The 17,544-nt window shown below is 36.2% G+C and overlaps 4 protein-coding genes across 9 annotated transcripts; 1 reads left to right on the top strand and 3 right to left on the bottom strand.

Annotated features, from left to right (window-relative positions):
- Positions 1 to 968: 968 nt before the first annotated feature.
- On the bottom strand, positions 969 to 4,626 carry LOC106335668 (splicing factor U2af large subunit A-like). 3 transcript variants are annotated; one of them, XM_013774252.1, is made up of 13 exons: positions 4,367 to 4,626; positions 3,787 to 4,019; positions 3,604 to 3,702; positions 3,442 to 3,512; positions 2,972 to 3,048; positions 2,847 to 2,894; positions 2,697 to 2,756; positions 2,437 to 2,610; positions 1,914 to 2,360; positions 1,695 to 1,830; positions 1,352 to 1,419; positions 1,135 to 1,280; positions 969 to 1,082 (listed from the first exon to the last, which is right to left on the bottom strand). In XM_013774252.1, exons 1-12 carry the CDS (start codon positions 4,478 to 4,480, stop codon positions 1,143 to 1,145), a joined length of 1,665 nt encoding a protein of 554 aa, XP_013629706.1. In that variant the 5' UTR covers positions 4,481 to 4,626; the 3' UTR covers positions 969 to 1,082; positions 1,135 to 1,142. The 3 variants fall into 3 exon arrangements, 2 of the variants coding, with proteins under 2 accessions (XP_013629706.1, XP_013629705.1); XR_001268748.1 differs by having other exon boundaries at positions 969 to 1,280; positions 1,352 to 1,572; XM_013774251.1 differs by having other exon boundaries at positions 969 to 1,280.
- A 3,866-nt stretch (positions 4,627 to 8,492) lies between these two features.
- On the bottom strand, positions 8,493 to 11,299 carry LOC106335667 (vicilin-like antimicrobial peptides 2-2). Its single transcript, XM_013774250.1, has 4 exons — positions 10,926 to 11,299; positions 10,136 to 10,314; positions 9,979 to 10,059; positions 8,493 to 9,613 (listed from the first exon to the last, which is right to left on the bottom strand). The coding sequence occupies exons 1-4, from the start codon at positions 11,278 to 11,280 to the stop codon at positions 8,495 to 8,497; spliced, it is 1,734 nt and encodes a 577-aa protein (XP_013629704.1). The 5' UTR covers positions 11,281 to 11,299; the 3' UTR covers positions 8,493 to 8,494.
- Positions 11,300 to 12,329: 1,030 nt separating this feature from the next.
- Positions 12,330 to 14,201, top strand: LOC106336229 (HVA22-like protein k). The gene is made up of 8 exons (XM_013774998.1): positions 12,330 to 12,531; positions 12,872 to 12,930; positions 13,104 to 13,201; positions 13,318 to 13,369; positions 13,449 to 13,512; positions 13,612 to 13,707; positions 13,792 to 13,864; positions 13,953 to 14,201. Exons 1-8 carry the CDS (start codon positions 12,469 to 12,471, stop codon positions 14,066 to 14,068), a joined length of 621 nt encoding a protein of 206 aa, XP_013630452.1. The 5' UTR covers positions 12,330 to 12,468; the 3' UTR covers positions 14,069 to 14,201.
- On the bottom strand, positions 14,036 to 16,613 carry LOC106336228 (G-box-binding factor 1-like). Of its 4 annotated transcripts, none has more exons than XM_013774994.1 (11): positions 16,358 to 16,598; positions 15,896 to 15,987; positions 15,790 to 15,834; positions 15,598 to 15,687; positions 15,430 to 15,519; positions 15,198 to 15,337; positions 15,051 to 15,108; positions 14,921 to 14,969; positions 14,724 to 14,848; positions 14,558 to 14,635; positions 14,036 to 14,469 (listed from the first exon to the last, which is right to left on the bottom strand). In XM_013774994.1, exons 2-11 carry the CDS (start codon positions 15,953 to 15,955, stop codon positions 14,263 to 14,265), a joined length of 942 nt encoding a protein of 313 aa, XP_013630448.1. In that variant the 5' UTR covers positions 15,956 to 15,987; positions 16,358 to 16,598; the 3' UTR covers positions 14,036 to 14,262. The 4 variants fall into 4 exon arrangements, with proteins under 4 accessions (XP_013630448.1, XP_013630450.1, XP_013630449.1 ...); XM_013774996.1 differs by having other exon boundaries at positions 14,094 to 14,469; positions 15,896 to 15,965; positions 16,358 to 16,613; XM_013774995.1 differs by lacking the exon at positions 16,358 to 16,598 and adding an exon at positions 16,123 to 16,337 and having other exon boundaries at positions 14,094 to 14,469.
- Positions 16,614 to 17,544: the final 931 nt, after the last annotated feature.

The following is a 17,544-nucleotide window of genomic DNA, read 5'->3' as shown; positions in this document are numbered from 1 at the left end:
CAAATCCATTTAGAAGTTGGGAGAGAGTGAGAAAATCAAGCGTTGACGTTGAGTATATTCTTGTGTGTTTACTTATCAAATCACATCCTTTTACGAACAGGTATTAGAGCAAGAAAGTCAACAATATTTGGGGATCAATATGTGCATTTCAACGTCAGCATCCCTACGTAAGTCTCCATACAACACAGTTATTTTGCTTGAAATGTTAATGCTTGTGTTGATGTCTCTGCCCTTACATACAAGTTATGAGAATCATTGAATAACTCCAAGTTGCTATCTTTTTCCTTCTTGCAGGCTGAAGACAAGTAAAGAAGCTGGAAGCTGGAGCAAAGTGAATCATGATATCAGAGTTATAACTTTTTTTTTACATAAAACAGAGAGTTATGAAAAACTGAAGTCTATTGAATTTAATTTACATCACATTTGTATTCAGAAATTTTCAATGACATTAAAATTGAGTTTAGATTGAGTTTATACAAATTTTCTATAATTTTTATTTTCTATAAGTATATAAGTTTGTAAATTGAATTTACAATAATTGATTATGAACAAAATTGAGCTAATTGTTAAAAAAGAATAATAATGGATGGTCTTGGGTTATTTCCAATGGGTATGAGCTAACTTGGGTGTGGGTGTTTTTGGGTATGGATATTAAATGTGTGTGGATGTTTTTGGGTATACGTATTAAATGGTCCAACTGTGGTGTGGACTGCCCAACTTGACATCACTAGTAATAATAAGCTTACACAGCATATCTTTTATAACAATTTCTACATTAATCAGATAAGTGATAATAAATTGATTTTTCTATGATTCTAGTAGAGTAAAAACATTACACAACCTCTTGATTAAACAAGAGACTTCAAACACTCTTTAGAAATTTAACGTTCTTCAGGATCATCGAGATATTTATGATCTACGAGAGAGAGAGAACAAAACAGGACTTCATTGGTAAGGTTTATAGCAAACAAAAGTATCAAAATCATATATTGGTCTTAAAATAACACAAGGGTCTTTTAACAGAAGCAAAAAACTGAAGAGAACTTAAAGGTACTAGACAGCAAGCAAGCAAACAAACAAAGGATGAAACTGAAGAGAACTTAAAGGTACTAGACAGCAAGCAAACAAACAAAGGATGAGCTTCAGGCTCCATACTCTCCCTGATCAAACTTGTCTTCTGGATAAAACACAGCAACCACTTCATTCCCACCAAACTTCCTACCATTCATCCCGCTTCTTGCCCTCGACGAACCTTCAGTATCAACATACTTCAAGAACACCTGCATTCATTCCCACTGAGTTCAAGTTCTGCAAGAGAGAGAGACAGAGACGTAAGGTTTTGAATACAAACCTTGCCAAGGCCTGGCACTGGCTCACCGCTGGGGCTAGGACGCGGAATCACAACGCTGGTCAACATACCTGCATTTTAAGAGTTAAACAACAAACATTCCAAATACACGAGACATACAGAGACAAAAACGTTAGTTTTTAAAGAGTAGCCATTTGTGAAAAAAATAAGATATGCAGTCTCCAGTCTGAGTATGTTAGGGGCTGATTCTTTATAGCAAAAGGCTGTAAAACAGACATATACAACCACAGAAAACAGAGACACAAATCAATATGCTTTTTTTTAATCTTTATATATCTCCAAAATTGGATATATGATAAAATGCAAATAAAAGACATTCTCTTACCAAACTTTCCGCCTTCTTGTCTCATGTCTTCCATTATATCTTCAAACTCCTCATCGTCTTTAAGCTCATCCTCAGTAACAACTTGAGTCAAACATACAACTGTAGTTGCCACTGGACCCGGCTGGGACATATTCATCTGCAAAAAAGATAAAAAGCACACAAGCCTTGCAATTAATAAACCATAAAGAAACAAAGGTTGCTAACAAAACTCAATCTTACCTGAAAAGCAATCTGCTGCTGTGCATGCAACAACACACTCTCCTGTTCAGGTTTTGGCTGCATTGCTCCCTGGTTAGCGCGTCTCACAGTGAGAGTCTTGTCTCCCATTTTTATACCGTTCAGAGCAACGCAGGCAATATCTGTAACGGCGACATCTTGGTACACACAGAAGGCGTATCCTTTGGAGTTTCCAGTTTCTCGATCTTTCACAAGGTCAAACCCCTTTAGGGCTCCAAAGCTTTCCAACAGCTCCCTGACTTGTGCCTCGGTGAAGTAATACGGAAGTCCACCGACGAAGATACGGTCTGGACCCTCGAGACCGCCGGAAGCACCTGGAGTCAGACCAACAGCAGCTAAGTTTAGATGGGGACTGGGCTGGCTTGGGCCAAGAGACGCAGCTAGAGATGGGTTATAGTCACTAGGTCTCCTCACCTTCACTGGAGCTCCCTAGGAATGAGAAAAAAAAAAAAAAATTAAAATCACAACCAAATACTTAGTGGAAGGCTGAATGTTAAAATAGTACCTCAAATATGATCCCGTCCAAGGACATTGCGTTACTTGCCTCTTCAACAGATCGCATCTCCACAAAAGCAAACTTCTTCTCGTGGTTTATGTAAACATTAACAACGGCATCACCTGGACCAGCGGTGTTTCCACCAACGGCAGCCATAACTTGACTAAAGAATGTAGCCACAGACTGCAATACAGGAAAGTAAATCAATGTTAATATGAATCAAACCCTGGAACACATTTCATTTGAAAAAAAGAGTGGATAGTACTAACCTGTTCATTAGCCACAGGGGAAAGCCCTCCAACGTAGACTCTGCGAGCATGCCTAGTCGCCTGAAGAAACATAGAGTTAACAAGAAGACATGGTTAGCAACAGATAAAAAAAATAGCATATATAATATATGGATGAAAATCAAAGCTGACCTGCTGTGTCATAGCCTGAATTGGCATCATAGGGAGTCCCCCAAATGCCTGCAGGGCATAGAGAGAATTAGTTCAAGAATGAAGAACTCAATGCATAATTTAAAAAAGGGTTAAAGATAACAGACCTGTCCAGTCTGTAAGGGAAATATGTTGGGAAACATTCCAGCCGGAGGAAGTGTTGGTGGTGGGGGAGGTACTTGGCCTACAAAATGAGAAACAGGGTAACACATGAGAAGTGTAAATATAACAAGACCTATCTTACCCTCCCTGGAAAAGCAAATGCGATATTACAGTGATATAATACTTTCACTAGAGATCATTGGTGAACAAAACCAATGATAGGTACTGAGGATGAGCAGTACCAATAAAAAAATTGCAGCAGTTCTTCCTTGTATATAGGAGCTAACCAGCCCACACCCAAATAAAAAGGCAAACAAGAAACACAAAAGAACAACAAACAACCAAAAGCTCTCAGTTCTAACGTTGTATCCCATGTAAGAAAATGAACAAGAACAACCTATGTGCATTGTGTGAATGAACGCTGCATTCTGCTAATGAGAAGGTTGCTAAATTAAAGAGACAAAAGAAAGGATACCTGTAACAGCAGCACCAGTAGCTAACATTGCAGAGGCTGGAGGTGCCATATCGAATCCACTGACCCGCTTGCTGCATGAATATAGATTTGATATAAGAAAGTTTCTTAGAATAAAAACAATCATTTCACAGAAGAGTAGTTAGAGCCAGAAAGATATGTTACGTTTTTGATGGAGATCGAGACCTTGATCTGCGCCTAGATCTATCCTTGGAACGAGATCGAGACCTATGACGGCGTCTATCTCCTCTGTCATCTCTACGCCTAAAAATTTATTTTAAAAAACACGCAAAAATTAGAATTCGAAAAGGATTTCATTTAATTCGAAAAGATAAGATTAGTAGCCACCTATCATAGTCACGGTCACGGCTGCCTCTGCGGTGGTCATCATCGCGGTCTCTACTACCACGCTCTCTTCTATCACCACGGTCTCTACTACGATCCCTGTGGCGACTACGACGCTCACGATCCCTGTCTCTACTTCTCTCCTTGCTTCTGTCTCTGCTTCGATCAACAGATCCCTTCTCTCTTTCTCTATCTTTACTTCTCGAAGACTCTCTGTCATTGTCACGTGTTTCTCCCTACACAAGAATCCTCATCATTTACAATTTATATATAAATCAAACTAAACAAAAAAACACTACAAAATCAACTCTAAATTTAAAACCATCTGTAATTTTTAAACTCAAAAACCGATTCTTTATTGAATAAATTAAACCATAAATCAATCCCCAAACTAATCTTCAATTCGCTCTAAACCCTAAACCTTACAATCTGCAGATTTTAACCCGTATACTAAAAATCGATTATTTATTGAATTCAATTAGGCATCGAGGCTAAGAAACATAGATTTGAGTCTACAAGAACCAAACCAATTGAAAAATCTCGAAGCTGGGAGATTGTAGCGCAATCAAAGAGCACAAAGTACCTGAGATTTCGAGTCCGTTTGATCCTCGATTTCTCCGCCGCGGCCGCCGTTATCATCGGCCTCGAAGCCGTCAACAGCTGTCACGTTTCCCTCGTGATCTTCGAAGTCAGACATCTGTTTGCTGGGAAGTAACGCACGCTCCCACCGGAGATAGGGGGTTTAAGATAAGTTTCCTCTCTGTTTCTGCCGTCGAGATTTGGAGACGAACGGAGAAAACAAAAATTTTTAGGGCAATTTCGATTGTTCTGTTATTAAATAAAGACGAGACCAACCGAAAGGGTAGTTTTGTCAATGTCGTGTTTGGTCTTAAACTCTTAATAAGGATTGCGACACGTCAGCAACGACAATTATTTCGCAAAAAAAAAAAGGAAATACGGCCCGGTCCGAATCCAAGCTAGCCAGTCCGATCCAAGTTTTCATTGTGGCCCAATCCATGTATGTTTGAGTTCACTAAATACAATGTTTTGAAAACAACCTCGGTCAATGATCGGTGGACAAAAATCTCATACTGACCAAATGTCCAAAAAATAATATTCCAGTGCCTAAATTATTATACGTGGACCAAGTATGGGTAAAAAATAATATCAACCACGTGATCAACTCACAGCCACACAATTTTATTTGTTTCACTCACATTCGACTGGATACATCCAATATAACTCTTATAATTAAACATGTTAAAAAATTGAACAACTAGTATAACTAGTATATAAATGTTATAATTTATGTATTATATGTAATTACAATAATTAACACGACTAATAATTCATGCTTTACATATGAAATAAACAAGAAAATATCATAATTGGCATCTGAAGACAAAATTTCATCTATGTTATTTGAGATTTTTCCATATTTTTTGTTAAATTATTACACTATACTCTTAATTTTACATTATATATTTTTTACTTTTAAGGTTTCTTAACTATATTAGCTATATTATTATGATAAACAAATATCAAACATATTTTTACAAAGTTATGTTGTGAAAATACTGGTAAAACCCTAAAATTAGACATATGAACACTTGATATATATTTTTATTATATATTAGACGAATATTACTGGTACAACTAGTACAACTTTGACATTTTAGAAATTAATAAAACCAATTTGGTATTCCATACGAGGAAACAATCAAATATCTCAATTAGTATGTACTCAAAAAGTTTCTCTTCATTTATTTGTAGTTTTGGAATTATTTTTTTGAAAATTATTGCACAATTCCATAAGATTACATGATCTACCTTATACTTTTAACACTCTGCGTTCTTCCTTATCTTGAATCTCGTATGTAAAAGATGAAATTTGACTCTGGATAATATATAATTGACTGAATCTTTCTATGGGTTGATCGATTTGAGATAAGAAAGAGAAAATTAGTGGATAGTTAAAGAAAATTTTTGATTTTGTTTTATGGTGAAAGAACTAATAATGGAGAAGAAAAAGGGAAGAAGAAAAAAATTTAGGTTAAAGTTGGGTTGAGTTTCGGGTCTGAAACCGGGTCGGATTCTGGGTAGGATAGTAACGGCATAGGTTAGTAAATATGTTTAAGTCTTTAGGTTTTTTAGTTATTTTAGTTAGATTTCTATTTAAATTTAAATGTAAAAAAAAAAGGAGAGATGGGTATAATTCAGATTTTTTGGAACCCAAGTGGTCCATACTAGCATTTGTTCCATGATCGGTCCAACTAGTTCAACTAGGTTTTAAATCTAAATTTAGATTAAAAAATTATATACATATATATGTATAACTATAAATTTATTTTTATAAAATTTTATATCATTGTGAGAATCTAAAAATGATATGAAAATAAAATGAAAATTTTAAAAATAATATAAAATATAATGAAAAATAATTTATTTAGATGGATGTTCAAAATGTAATATGATTTTTTATGAAATCTTTTTAAAATTTGCAGTTTTTATATTTTTACTTGAATTTGAGAAAACCGGGTTTTCATATTGCATCGGATCCTGGTTTTACCAAATTTCACCAATTTTTGACTGGGTTTTTCGGTTTAACTCAAATCCAGTTTTTGTACAATTCGGAACCGGATAGAAGGCTGAGTCACGGTCCGATCGGTCCTACCGGCCGATCCTGTCCGATTTTCAACACTGACTAAACCTAATTTTGACTTTTGAGTAAGTGATAAACATTTTAAAATAGCTTAATAATTCCTTTATGATTTTATATGTATATTGTTTACAAAAAATAAAGAGGCAAAACACATGTTTTATTAGGTTTTGTCCAAGATTTTTTCCCCTACCACAGATTTAATCAATTCACTAGAAGTAAACTTGGTCGCTCTTTACTATGGATTGATGGTTGGGTTGTAACTATAGAAAATTTACCGGAAAAATTAATATGTAAGAATTTCTTATTTAGTTGAAAAATATGTAACTTTAAAATTTATTTCTAAAGCAAAATATTTCCTACAACTTAAAAAATAGGGGTTTTAAAAAATAAAGGTTTCACAACCATATTTTTTTGTTGTACCTTTAAAAATCAAATATAAAATATGATGGATGATTTTAAAAGCTATAGGTAAAACTTAAAACTAAAGTTAGCTCCTATCACCACTATAATGTCTAGGGTTTCAAAATGAGCTAGCTCGCTCAACTCAGCTCAGCTTATAGTGAGCTCGGCTCTTTCATGAGCTAGCTCAGCTCAGTTTATTTATTATATGAGCTTCAATATGTAAACTCGAACTCAGATCATCTAGATCATCATTTAAATGAGCTAACTCGTGATCTAAATAAAAATAATAATTATAAAATAAAATAGTAATAAAATAACTTCTATAATATTGTTCAAAATTTAAATATTAAAAAATCCAAAACATAAATATTAAATACTAAATAAAAACCAACACATGACAAAAAAAAACGACACCTAATATAAATTAAATTAAAGCAAAACTAATGATCCAAATTCCTATTCTTCTGAGAGTCTTGAGCCAATATATCTTCAATGTCTTATATGTATGTTTTACATTTTAATTTTAGAAGATAAATATAATTAATATAGATATTATTTTTAAGAAGATTTGGTTTGACATTTTAATTTTAAAAGATAAATATATTAAATATAGAAATTATCTCTTTTTACATAAAAAATAGAAATTATCCAAATATAATATATAAAATATAGTATATATTAGGGTTTTCTGCAAAAAAAACCTCAATGTGGTTTTGTTTTTCAAATTAATCCGCGAACTCAAAAACCTACGGGTCAACCCTCCAAGTGCCAGTCAAACCGTAATATAACCCTCGGGCGTATATATGTGTATTTGACTGTGTATAATTTTAACATTTTTCAATACTAGGTCGTTTTGGCGCTAATTTTTTAATGAAAAAAAATTGTTGAACTCGGGGTTTGAAACTTGAACCTTAAACACCATGTGCATGCTATATAACCATCTCGGCCAACAAATATATTTGTTTATTTAACAAACGCAATTATATAGATTTCTAAAAATTCATTCTGAAATTACCTTGTTTCTTCTTCTTCTCTTAGACATGGGAGCTTGCGTAAATGCACAATGAAAGTGGGGTTAAAAAAAAAATTTCATTAAAAATTTAGTGTCACAACGACGTAGTATTGAAAAATGTTAAAATTATACACAGTCAAATACACATATATACGGCCGAGGGTTATATTGCGGTTTGACTGGCACTTGGAGGGTTGACCCGTGGGTTTTTGAGTTCGCGGATTAATTTGCAAAAAAAACCACATTGAGAGTTTTTTTGCAGAAAACCCTATATATTATTGTAAGTAAAAAATGAACAAGCTCATATTCATTCGATCATTAAACTTATTTATTAAATAAACTTAAAATAAAGAGATCGTGCCCATAAAAAAACAAAGCTGAACTAAACCAGATTATGAGTTATAGATTATTTTGACACCCCTAAATGTCTCGGAACTTAGAATTTTTTTATTATTCACGTTCTGCATATACAAGCATTTTAATAAAACACAAGGCACAATACAATACATAAACGTAGCATACACAAAATAAAAGAAAAAACAAGAGACATCAAATTCAAACTTCTGACCATATATATAAGTATATAACACAAACACTCTGACTCAAAAGCTTCTCTAGGCGTTCTCTCCTTCTTCTCAGTCTTCCCACTGAGGTTGAGTCGGCCACAACTTCTCTTCTTGTTTCCATCTCTCTTCCTCTTCCTTCTTCGCCTCTTCTTCTTCTCTCTTCCTCTCTTCATCTCTCATCTTCGTCTCCATGGATGCTTGCGGTTCTTGTGGTTCTCCTTGCCCTGGCTGCGGTTGGAACGGCGCCTTTTGTGGTCCTTGTGGTTCTTGCGGTGGTTTTTGTGGCTCTCCTTGCGGTGGCTGCGGTTGGAACGGTTGTGGTGGTTGTTGTGGTTTTTCTCCCGGTGGCTGTGGTTGGAACGGTTGTGGTGGTTGCTGAGGCGGCGACTCCTTCTTCTCTTCTTCCTCCTTAAGCTTCTCCAACTCTTCTTCGGCACAAGCAGGACATCCCAACACAGCGGCCTCCTTCTGAGCTTCCAACAATCCAGCAATCATAAAACTACTCACATTAAACGACGCAGCCAACACCTCCCGATCAAGCGACCACAAAGCCGATTTCTTCCCAGCCAAGAACTGCGGCTCATTATTCTTAGCCGAAGTAGTAAATCCAACAAACACCAACGAGTCATTGAGGAAAGACATTTGGGCCATTGGATGTAACCTTGGAACCGCGAAAATATCTCCTTTCTCTACCTTAAACCTCATGTTCTTACACTCAGATGATGATCTTGAAATGGAATTCCTAAGCACCCTAACCATTCCTGATCCTCTCAACACAATTGATATCTCGCAGGCCCATGGGTTCCAGTGTGGTCCCATCATTGATCCTTGGGTTAGATTCACCATGGAAACCCCAACCATTGAGCCTTGTAATACTTTAAGATCCTTCCTGTTGATGGTTATGGAACGACCGTTAGGGCTTTGGAAGTCGGGTTCGGATTCGAATACATTGAATGTCTTTGCTTTCTTTGTCTTCTGTTTCTTCTCCTTCTTCTCTTTCTTCTCCTTCTCCTCCTTCTTCTTGTTCTCCACCGAGTCTGCACTTGCATCTCCGGAAAATAGTTTGAGTAATCGCGTCTGGAGCGGCCATGTGTTGGTGTTGGCCTCACCGGGTGTGGTCAGCATATCATGCACGATCAACGGTGGCTGTGTCCGGTTCCTCATCAGCCCTATAATCTCCTCAGGAACCTAACCAAATGCAAAGAATCCAGTTAATTAATCACACTTAGCATAACCTAAAATAGCATCTACTATAGTATTTTGTTGGTTTTATCAAATATAGTAACTCTTTTTTACTAAACTATAGTAACTTGAGAAGCAAGATATACACATATTCATATCTTGCAGACCGCATAACCTAAAATAGCATAAAGTATTGTACTTCTGTTGGTTTTATTTACTAGAGTAACTTGAGAAGCAAGATGATGTCAAAAAAAAAAAAAAAAAAGAGAAGCAAGATATACAAATATTCAAATCTTGCACCCTAAGTTACATCAATATCATACGTAATACGTATATAAACCTAGACATAGACAGATAACATGCGTACGTACCCCAAAAGCTGATTTGAGAATTGTTTCATCAAAACCAAACAATAGATCTGTGACACTTGAATACGCACCAAAGCAAGGATCCTGCATCCACGGAAGACGATCCACAAATAAGAAGAATATACATATAGTAAGAAAATGAAAAAGAGTCATATCTTACATGTAAACATTCCTGGGTGTTGGAAAAGATAGCGTAAATCTTAAGTTTGGTTCCAAGGAAGATATCCACCGGCTTGCTCTGTAAGTAGAAAACTGTACCGGGCCGTAGCCTGTAAACGTCCCCTAGTCTTATCTCAGTACTTGTCGCTTGCGCCTCGACCCAATTCAGAATCCCACTTCCTATACAATCACAAAACCAGTTTTTAACATAATAGGAACAAAACCGCAAAAGCTGATTCGTAAACCAAACCAAATAAACTGATTTTGATCCTTTCTCTAGTCAACGTTAACCAAACCAAAACAAAATTGGGCTAATAGTTTACCCTTTTTACTTTTGCCAAATATTTGAGTTTTCATATAAAATGATGTTGTTTGTAACGGGTTACAAAAACGTCTAGTCACAATCTACGCTTATCTTGTTCTATCTTTTTGCCAAGTTTACCGTAATTTATCATGAAAACAAATAATGAGATACTTTGCCAAATAACGAAGCCTAACCGAAGAGGGAACACCGAGCACGAACCGAGATTAAACCATCTCAACCCATAGTCATGCAATAGTGGACTATATATACTCAAGGCAAAATCAAGGGGTGAAACCAAATACATGCAGCGGAGCCTAAACGTTTACTAAAACGTTAATAAAAAATTTAAAATAATTTGGAGGTCTATAACTATATAAATTACTTGGTTTTCAGAAAAAAACTATACATTACTTCTTAAAAATTTAGGTGTCAAAGTCAATGATCCGACCCTGAATACATGACACTGAAACAGTTTATAGATATGTACCAGAGTCGACAAAGAAGACCATGTCGGAATGAAGAAGAAGAGGGAGCATAAGCGCGTTTGGTTCCAGCGTTATGGAATGTATTTTGTAAGGGCCCATCCCGCCGCATCCATCGCCGATTTGAACGGTTGAGATCTGTCCGAACTTGTTCGCGAAGATTGGTTTCCATTGATCTTTCTTGATCAGAAGAGGCGATGAAAACCCACAACATGACGGTACAGCGGCGAGATCGTCGTTTTCGTCCGACTCATCTGACTTATCATACTTAGCAGTCTTAGCCGAAGACTCATTGCAAGCGAATAAGAGAACGAAAACAACAAAGAATGATAATACTGTAAACCTAATCATCTCTATCATGTGTTTTTTTATTACTTTGTGTGCTATTCAATGTGAAGCGTATTCAATCATATAAGGAAGGGGAGGTGATGAGAGGGAGAGAGAACTCAAAAGTTCACAATTGATACGTGTCTTAAGTGTTTGGACACGTGCTTGAGTGCATGGTTCTTTTGATAGGAGTTCAAATTACCCGCTAAAATACATGGAAAGATTGGGCTGATACGAACCGTTGATGATAATGTATTAAATGTATGAACAAAAGAGATGCATAGTTTGTATCGCAAGACCAATTATATGTCATGGGTTTAAATTGTATTTTAGTCATTGAAGTTGTGTTATTACGTACCATGCATGAGTTATGTGGTGTCATATACGATTTATCGTTTAACGCTTTTGATGTTTCCGCCTGCCCAGTTCTCTTATCGTTTTTCCAATTCATTGGACACCTAACAAGATTTTGAAATTTTATATTCAAAATATTTAATAGTTGCGCGATCATATGTTATTATGATGTCGTCAACATAAGCTGTGTTTTTCAGTTAGCGCTTCTGTATTAGATAAATATGGCGTCTAACCAAAATAGAGAAAAAGATGATGTATTCGAACGTTATCGAAGTAGCAAAAAAAATAAATGCGTATATTGATGTATTTTAAAGATGTTTGGACTTGCGTATCCCTCAGATAAATGACAAAATTACCAATAAATACAATGATTATAATTTACGATATTGACATATGCACATGGGTCTTATCTGTTCTAATATTCATTTGTAAACATGTAGAAAAATTTGTTTAGTACAAACATTTGAATGCTCTTACGCTTTACTGGTTGAGGATTTACTCAAATTCATGTGAGTTCCTCCAACCAACTGTACGGACTGCATGAGAATTTATTCTAATCAAAATTTTCGGTGATGGGATTCTGTAGTCGGTATTGAAATTGAGCTTACTCCATGATCTTTAGTTGCCAGATCTCAAATATGTGTGTACAAGTTAATAAAAGTGTGTATAAATTATAAAACATACTAATAATTATTTCATAATTATTCCCCTTGAATTAAACCTAGCTATGCAAATCCAAAAGAGAATTCTTGTAGGAGTCTCTGTTTGAGGTAGAGTCTCTAAAATAATTCAAAAGCCTCTGTTCAGAAACATTGGAGTGTGTAAGACGGAGTTCGTCAATCAGACAAACCGACGTACAAATCTCCGATGAACGGATTCGCTTCACAGATCCCATCCATGGCGCTTCTCGGATCCGGCTTCACCAGCGAGGTATTCTTTCCGATCCGTTTGTATTAATGACAAAAACTTTATGATTTACTTAATTGAATATGTTTTGGTTGGATTCTGCCATCGAATTCTCTTGTCCGAATTCAAAATCACGGTAATAAATGCCTGCGGGTTTTGTCTGATCATCAAAAAAAAAAAAAAAATTGGTCTTTATGAACGTTTTGTCTGATCATCGGAAAAGGTTTGTTCTTTGTGAACGTTTTGTCTTCAGGGTTGTATTGACGGGTCATATTTAGATTCCTCAACTGTCGGAGAATTCTCGTACTTTGTGTTAATCTAATGTGAACTGTTTTTTTTTTTTTTTTTTTAATGGAAATTTCAGGTTGGGTTACGTGTACTGCTTTCACCACTTAGTTCCAACATCGTACTTCGTACAGCATGGTGAGTTTAGGTGATAGCGCCATCTAGTTGTTAAACTAGTGGTGCTATATGATTTTTTTGGAGGAAGGATTTGGGTGATCCCTAGATGTGATTATGAATCTGATTAGGCAGATTCTATTTGATGTTGTTACGGGTAGGGAGTATAGAAAGGTCTGAGTCTTTGTTTCCTGCAGCTGTTCCATTGGCATAGGGTTGCCTGTGTATTCCACTTTCAAGGCCATTGAGAATAGAGATCAGAATCAACAACAAAAATGGCTTATCTACTGGGCAGGTTGTATCATTGTGACTGCCCTTTTTTACTTCTTTTCCTCATCAACTACTTTATCGCAACCTCCCTGCCATTTCTATCACATGGCATTTGATATTTTCCACCTTCTTTCGTTGCAGCTTTTGGTTCTTTCAGCCTTGTTGAAGTGTTCACAGACAAGCTCATTTCTTGGTACACTTCTCAAAAACTATCGTTCTCTTATCACAACCAGAGTATTGATGATACTCGACAAACTCTGGTTTTTTTACAGGTTTCCACTTTATTATCATGCGAAGTTTGCGTTCCTCGTCTGGCTTCAACTTCCCACCATTGATGTACTTTTCCCATCTTTTTGTAGTCATCCTTAAAACATTTTATTAATCCCTTGCTGATCGGTTCTGCAATTCTCAATTTGCTTCCTTGTCCGGTGATAGGGAGCAAAACTAATATATAACAACCATCTTCGCCCTTTCCTGATACGACACCAAGCTAGAGTGGATCGACTTGTGGATGGAGTCTATGAGGAGATGGTACTTGCTTCCTTCATAACTCTGACTATTCTGCATTCTTCAGTTTCTTTACAAATGCTTTATAAACACACACAACATTTGCAGGTCAAGGTCGTTAGGTCGCACCAAGGAGAAATACGGTTTGTGCGATCAATGATCGCAAGCATCTTCGGATCAGGTTAGCTTCCACACTCTAAATGTTCGGTCCTCAAATAACTACTAGTCTGTTATTAAATAGAATGTTATCCTGCTTGTTGTTCCAACAGCCAATGAAGTTACACCACCAAGCCAACAAGGAGAGATCTCAAACAGTAGTCCCGAACCAGAACTATCAACGGCAATAGTCCGAGATTCAGAGTCTGAATCCGATCATGAAGAGTAATAAAAACAAACAAGAGTAGTCGTCATAGCTTTGCAGCTTGTTACAACCTTAAGGCAAATCACTATTACATCATTAAAAATGTCAAAACGATTGTATACGGTCACTTAAATCTCAAACAAGTTTTTATCCTTTGTTTAAAAATCTCAATAATACGTTATAAAGCTCCCTCCAAGTTTCCCTAAGCGTCAATGTGTTCATTCACCATCTTTAGATCCATCAGCATTCTGTTCTAGATTAGCTACTGCCTCTGGTCCATGAACTCTTACCAACTCATCCTGAATAGTGTTGTTCTCCGTCTTGAGCTTCTCACATTCTCCGGAGAGTCTCTGTAACTCATCTCTCAGACTTTGATTCTCACTCGTCAAACTCTCTACTCTCTGCTGAAGCTGCTCGCATTCCGCCTATTCAAAAAGGTGAATGGAATGAGTAATTTACATCAGAAGCAACCATAGTGAAGTGACACTAACACAGAGATGATGATAATGTTACCTGCTTCCGCAATCTGGACCGCCTAGCGGATTCACGGTTAGATTGTTTCCTTTTCTGCCTCTTGAGCTCTCTTTCATCCTGTTGAGTAGTAAACACATGAGTTTATAATCAAATCAGAGAAGCTACTTTGCATTTGAATATAAGATGAATGATGATTTGGTCTCACCTTCACAGCTACACCAGTCTGAGAAGACCATAACTCCATCCCCATATTCAGATTAGTCCCTGGCGCCACTGGCTTCATGGGCATGGAACCTTGGATCTCACCAGTAGTATTACTTTGAGAACTTGCTGTTTTACATAAACTAATACAAGTCAAGAGAAATACCGAGAACGCAAGCAAAGGAGAAAAACAAAACATACCATCAGCCAGCATCTGTCCAAAGCTTGGCTTTCTAAGTGAACCTTGTTCCTACATTAACATGATATCCAATTTAACAACTCACAGAGCAGTGAAGCAAACGACAAACACGTCAGACTCATATCAGTGTACCTGGTGATTGGCATTGTCATCGTTTTCATCAGATGAACCAGCTGTGACACTTTCTTCACTGCACAATCATAATTACAATAAGTCGAATAATACAGAGAAGACCAATTACAATAAGTAACACACTGAACAGAGCGCTTACGGTCGCACCTTTGAGATACAGCATCGTTTCCTGAACCTGACAGCACCTTCTCACCTCCTCCACTCTTTCTTTTCGAGTTCCCCTTTGGCTTCTTGCCAGGGGCTTGAGCTTTCGCGGTCTCCGTGTTGGTTGGACCAGAAGCCTGAGGCTACAAGAGAAGGATGTCAAGCGAGTTATAGTTAGTCTATGCAAGTATCTTTGAAACTATAAACGATAACTTGAAATAGTATGGAGAGTTACCATGGGCATGCCAGGATGGGCATAGACAGTCCCTGGGGGATACATTGCTGGATACGGAACTGGGGTCCCATAAGGCGGCATCATATGGTGCTGAGAGTAAGTAAAACTCGTGTAAGTGTTTTTTTAGAAGACAAAGATAAAAAAGCTTATTTGCCCTAGGAAGCTTACTTGAGCACCCCACATATAAGGGTGAGGACTAGGAGATCCAACTGGGGATGGGAAAAAAGGACTTGGAGTACCTCCTCCTCCATAATAAGCCTAAAGATATGAGTATACTGTTATATTCTGTGTTTCTCTAGAAAGAAGATACTACAGTATGAGAACTAACAGGTGCTTAAAGTTGTGCCATTACACACGAACCTGCATTGAGTTTGACCAGTCTGCATAAGGTGTGGGAGGAGTGTCCTGCAAACAAGAGGTAGATTAAAAGAAATATTGTATAGGGACATGAAGAAGAATGATGAACCTGTGCCGAGGATGCTGGCTTGGAAGGCTTAAATGGGGTCTTTTCCTCGCTCGTTCCCATTGTCTATGATCTACGAAGAAGGAAGCACGAATCTGTCAAGACAAAGATTTTGAAACAGAGGATTTAGTCATCCACAACTCAAAGTAGATGAAGCTTATGTTCTAAGACAGAAACTTTACTACAGAACATTAAAAAAAAAAACGAGAAGATAATTATTACAAACATACCAGAGAGAGCCTGTTGTTAAACGAGTTCAACCAATTCAATCTAATTACATGAATTTCTCCCACAGAACCTCTAATTACAAGAACTATGCATGAATTTCTCCTTACAGAATCTCTAATCACAGAATTGTATTAACGAATTCAATCAAAGCTCAGCACACAATCATCATAACAGAGTATACATCTGCACATGCAAAAGTGTTTGCATAGAGAGAGAAAAGGAAAAAAAGAAACAGACCGATGTGGAAGTCCAGCTAGGATTTTGAGACAACGATGAAAAGACACGTCTTTTCTTTTTTCTCAGACAGATCAGACAGAGACCAAAACTCAGGTCTCCAGCTCCTAAGAAAATAAATTTGATTTTTTTTTTTTAATCTCTAGGGTTTCCTTACAGCTTCATTGAATCTGTCGGAGAAGTAAAGAAGAGAGGAGGAAAAGAGGATTTTGAGATTGTCCGATCTGCTGTGGCCAAGTCCGATAGGAGAAGAAGAAAGAGGAAAATTTTTGTAAATTATTTGGGGATTTAGGGTTTTTTATGATCTGACACGTGCGACAAGGAGACGTCCAGCTGTACACGTGTTAGTGGATAAGATTTTGACACGGTGGTGACAATTGGTGTGACTCAACTACCCATTTAAATATATCATTTATTACCAGTTTAAATAATTAATATTAGTGCTTCTTTCATGACAATTAGATTATACTTTATTTTATTTTATTTTTGTCAATAGATTATACTTTATTTATTAGATGAAGAATGTAATCTCTATTGAAAATTGCTCATTTAATATATTTCCCCATTTTATTGTGCATTATATAATTATTATTATTATTTCAGTCTATTTTTTTTACACATAACTAACTAAGTGGAAGTTGTTTTCGAGGTTTGCATGATTGTCTCGACAGATAAAGTTTTAAATTCTCTATGTTGAACATCAAAGTTTCTAGCTAGATAGAAAGACCATGACTGATACTAGGCCTGCAACTTATATCCGAGATCTGCATTCGATCTGATATTCGATTCGGATCCGATCAGAAAATCAAGATATTCGGGAGGCTAAATCCGGATCCAGATAGTAAATACTGGATCCATCAAAGTCGGATCCGGATCCGGATATCTTTATTTTTTAGTCCGGATATCCGGATCCGTAATTTTTATTAATAATTATTTCAAAAGTAGTAGTATTTATATATAAAAACTAAATTTATTTATTATATTTTCATTTTATAATAGTATATATAAATTTTATGTAAATTTTGTAATATTATACATATAAATAATTAAAAATATTATATATATATTTTTAGCTTTAAATTATTGTTAATATTTTATATATATTAATATTATTTATTTATTTATTTTAAGGATCCAAATCCGGATCTGAATATCCGCCGGATATTATAATTTTGAGAAGGATGTCCGCC

The sequence above is a fragment of the Brassica oleracea genome, chromosome C3 (genome assembly GCF_000695525.1).
Source record: "Brassica oleracea var. oleracea cultivar TO1000 chromosome C3, BOL, whole genome shotgun sequence".
In the NCBI taxonomy this organism is placed as follows: domain Eukaryota; kingdom Viridiplantae; phylum Streptophyta; class Magnoliopsida; order Brassicales; family Brassicaceae; genus Brassica; species Brassica oleracea.
The sequence above is the reverse complement of the archived record's forward strand: the minus strand, read 5'-3'. Positions and strand labels throughout refer to the sequence as shown.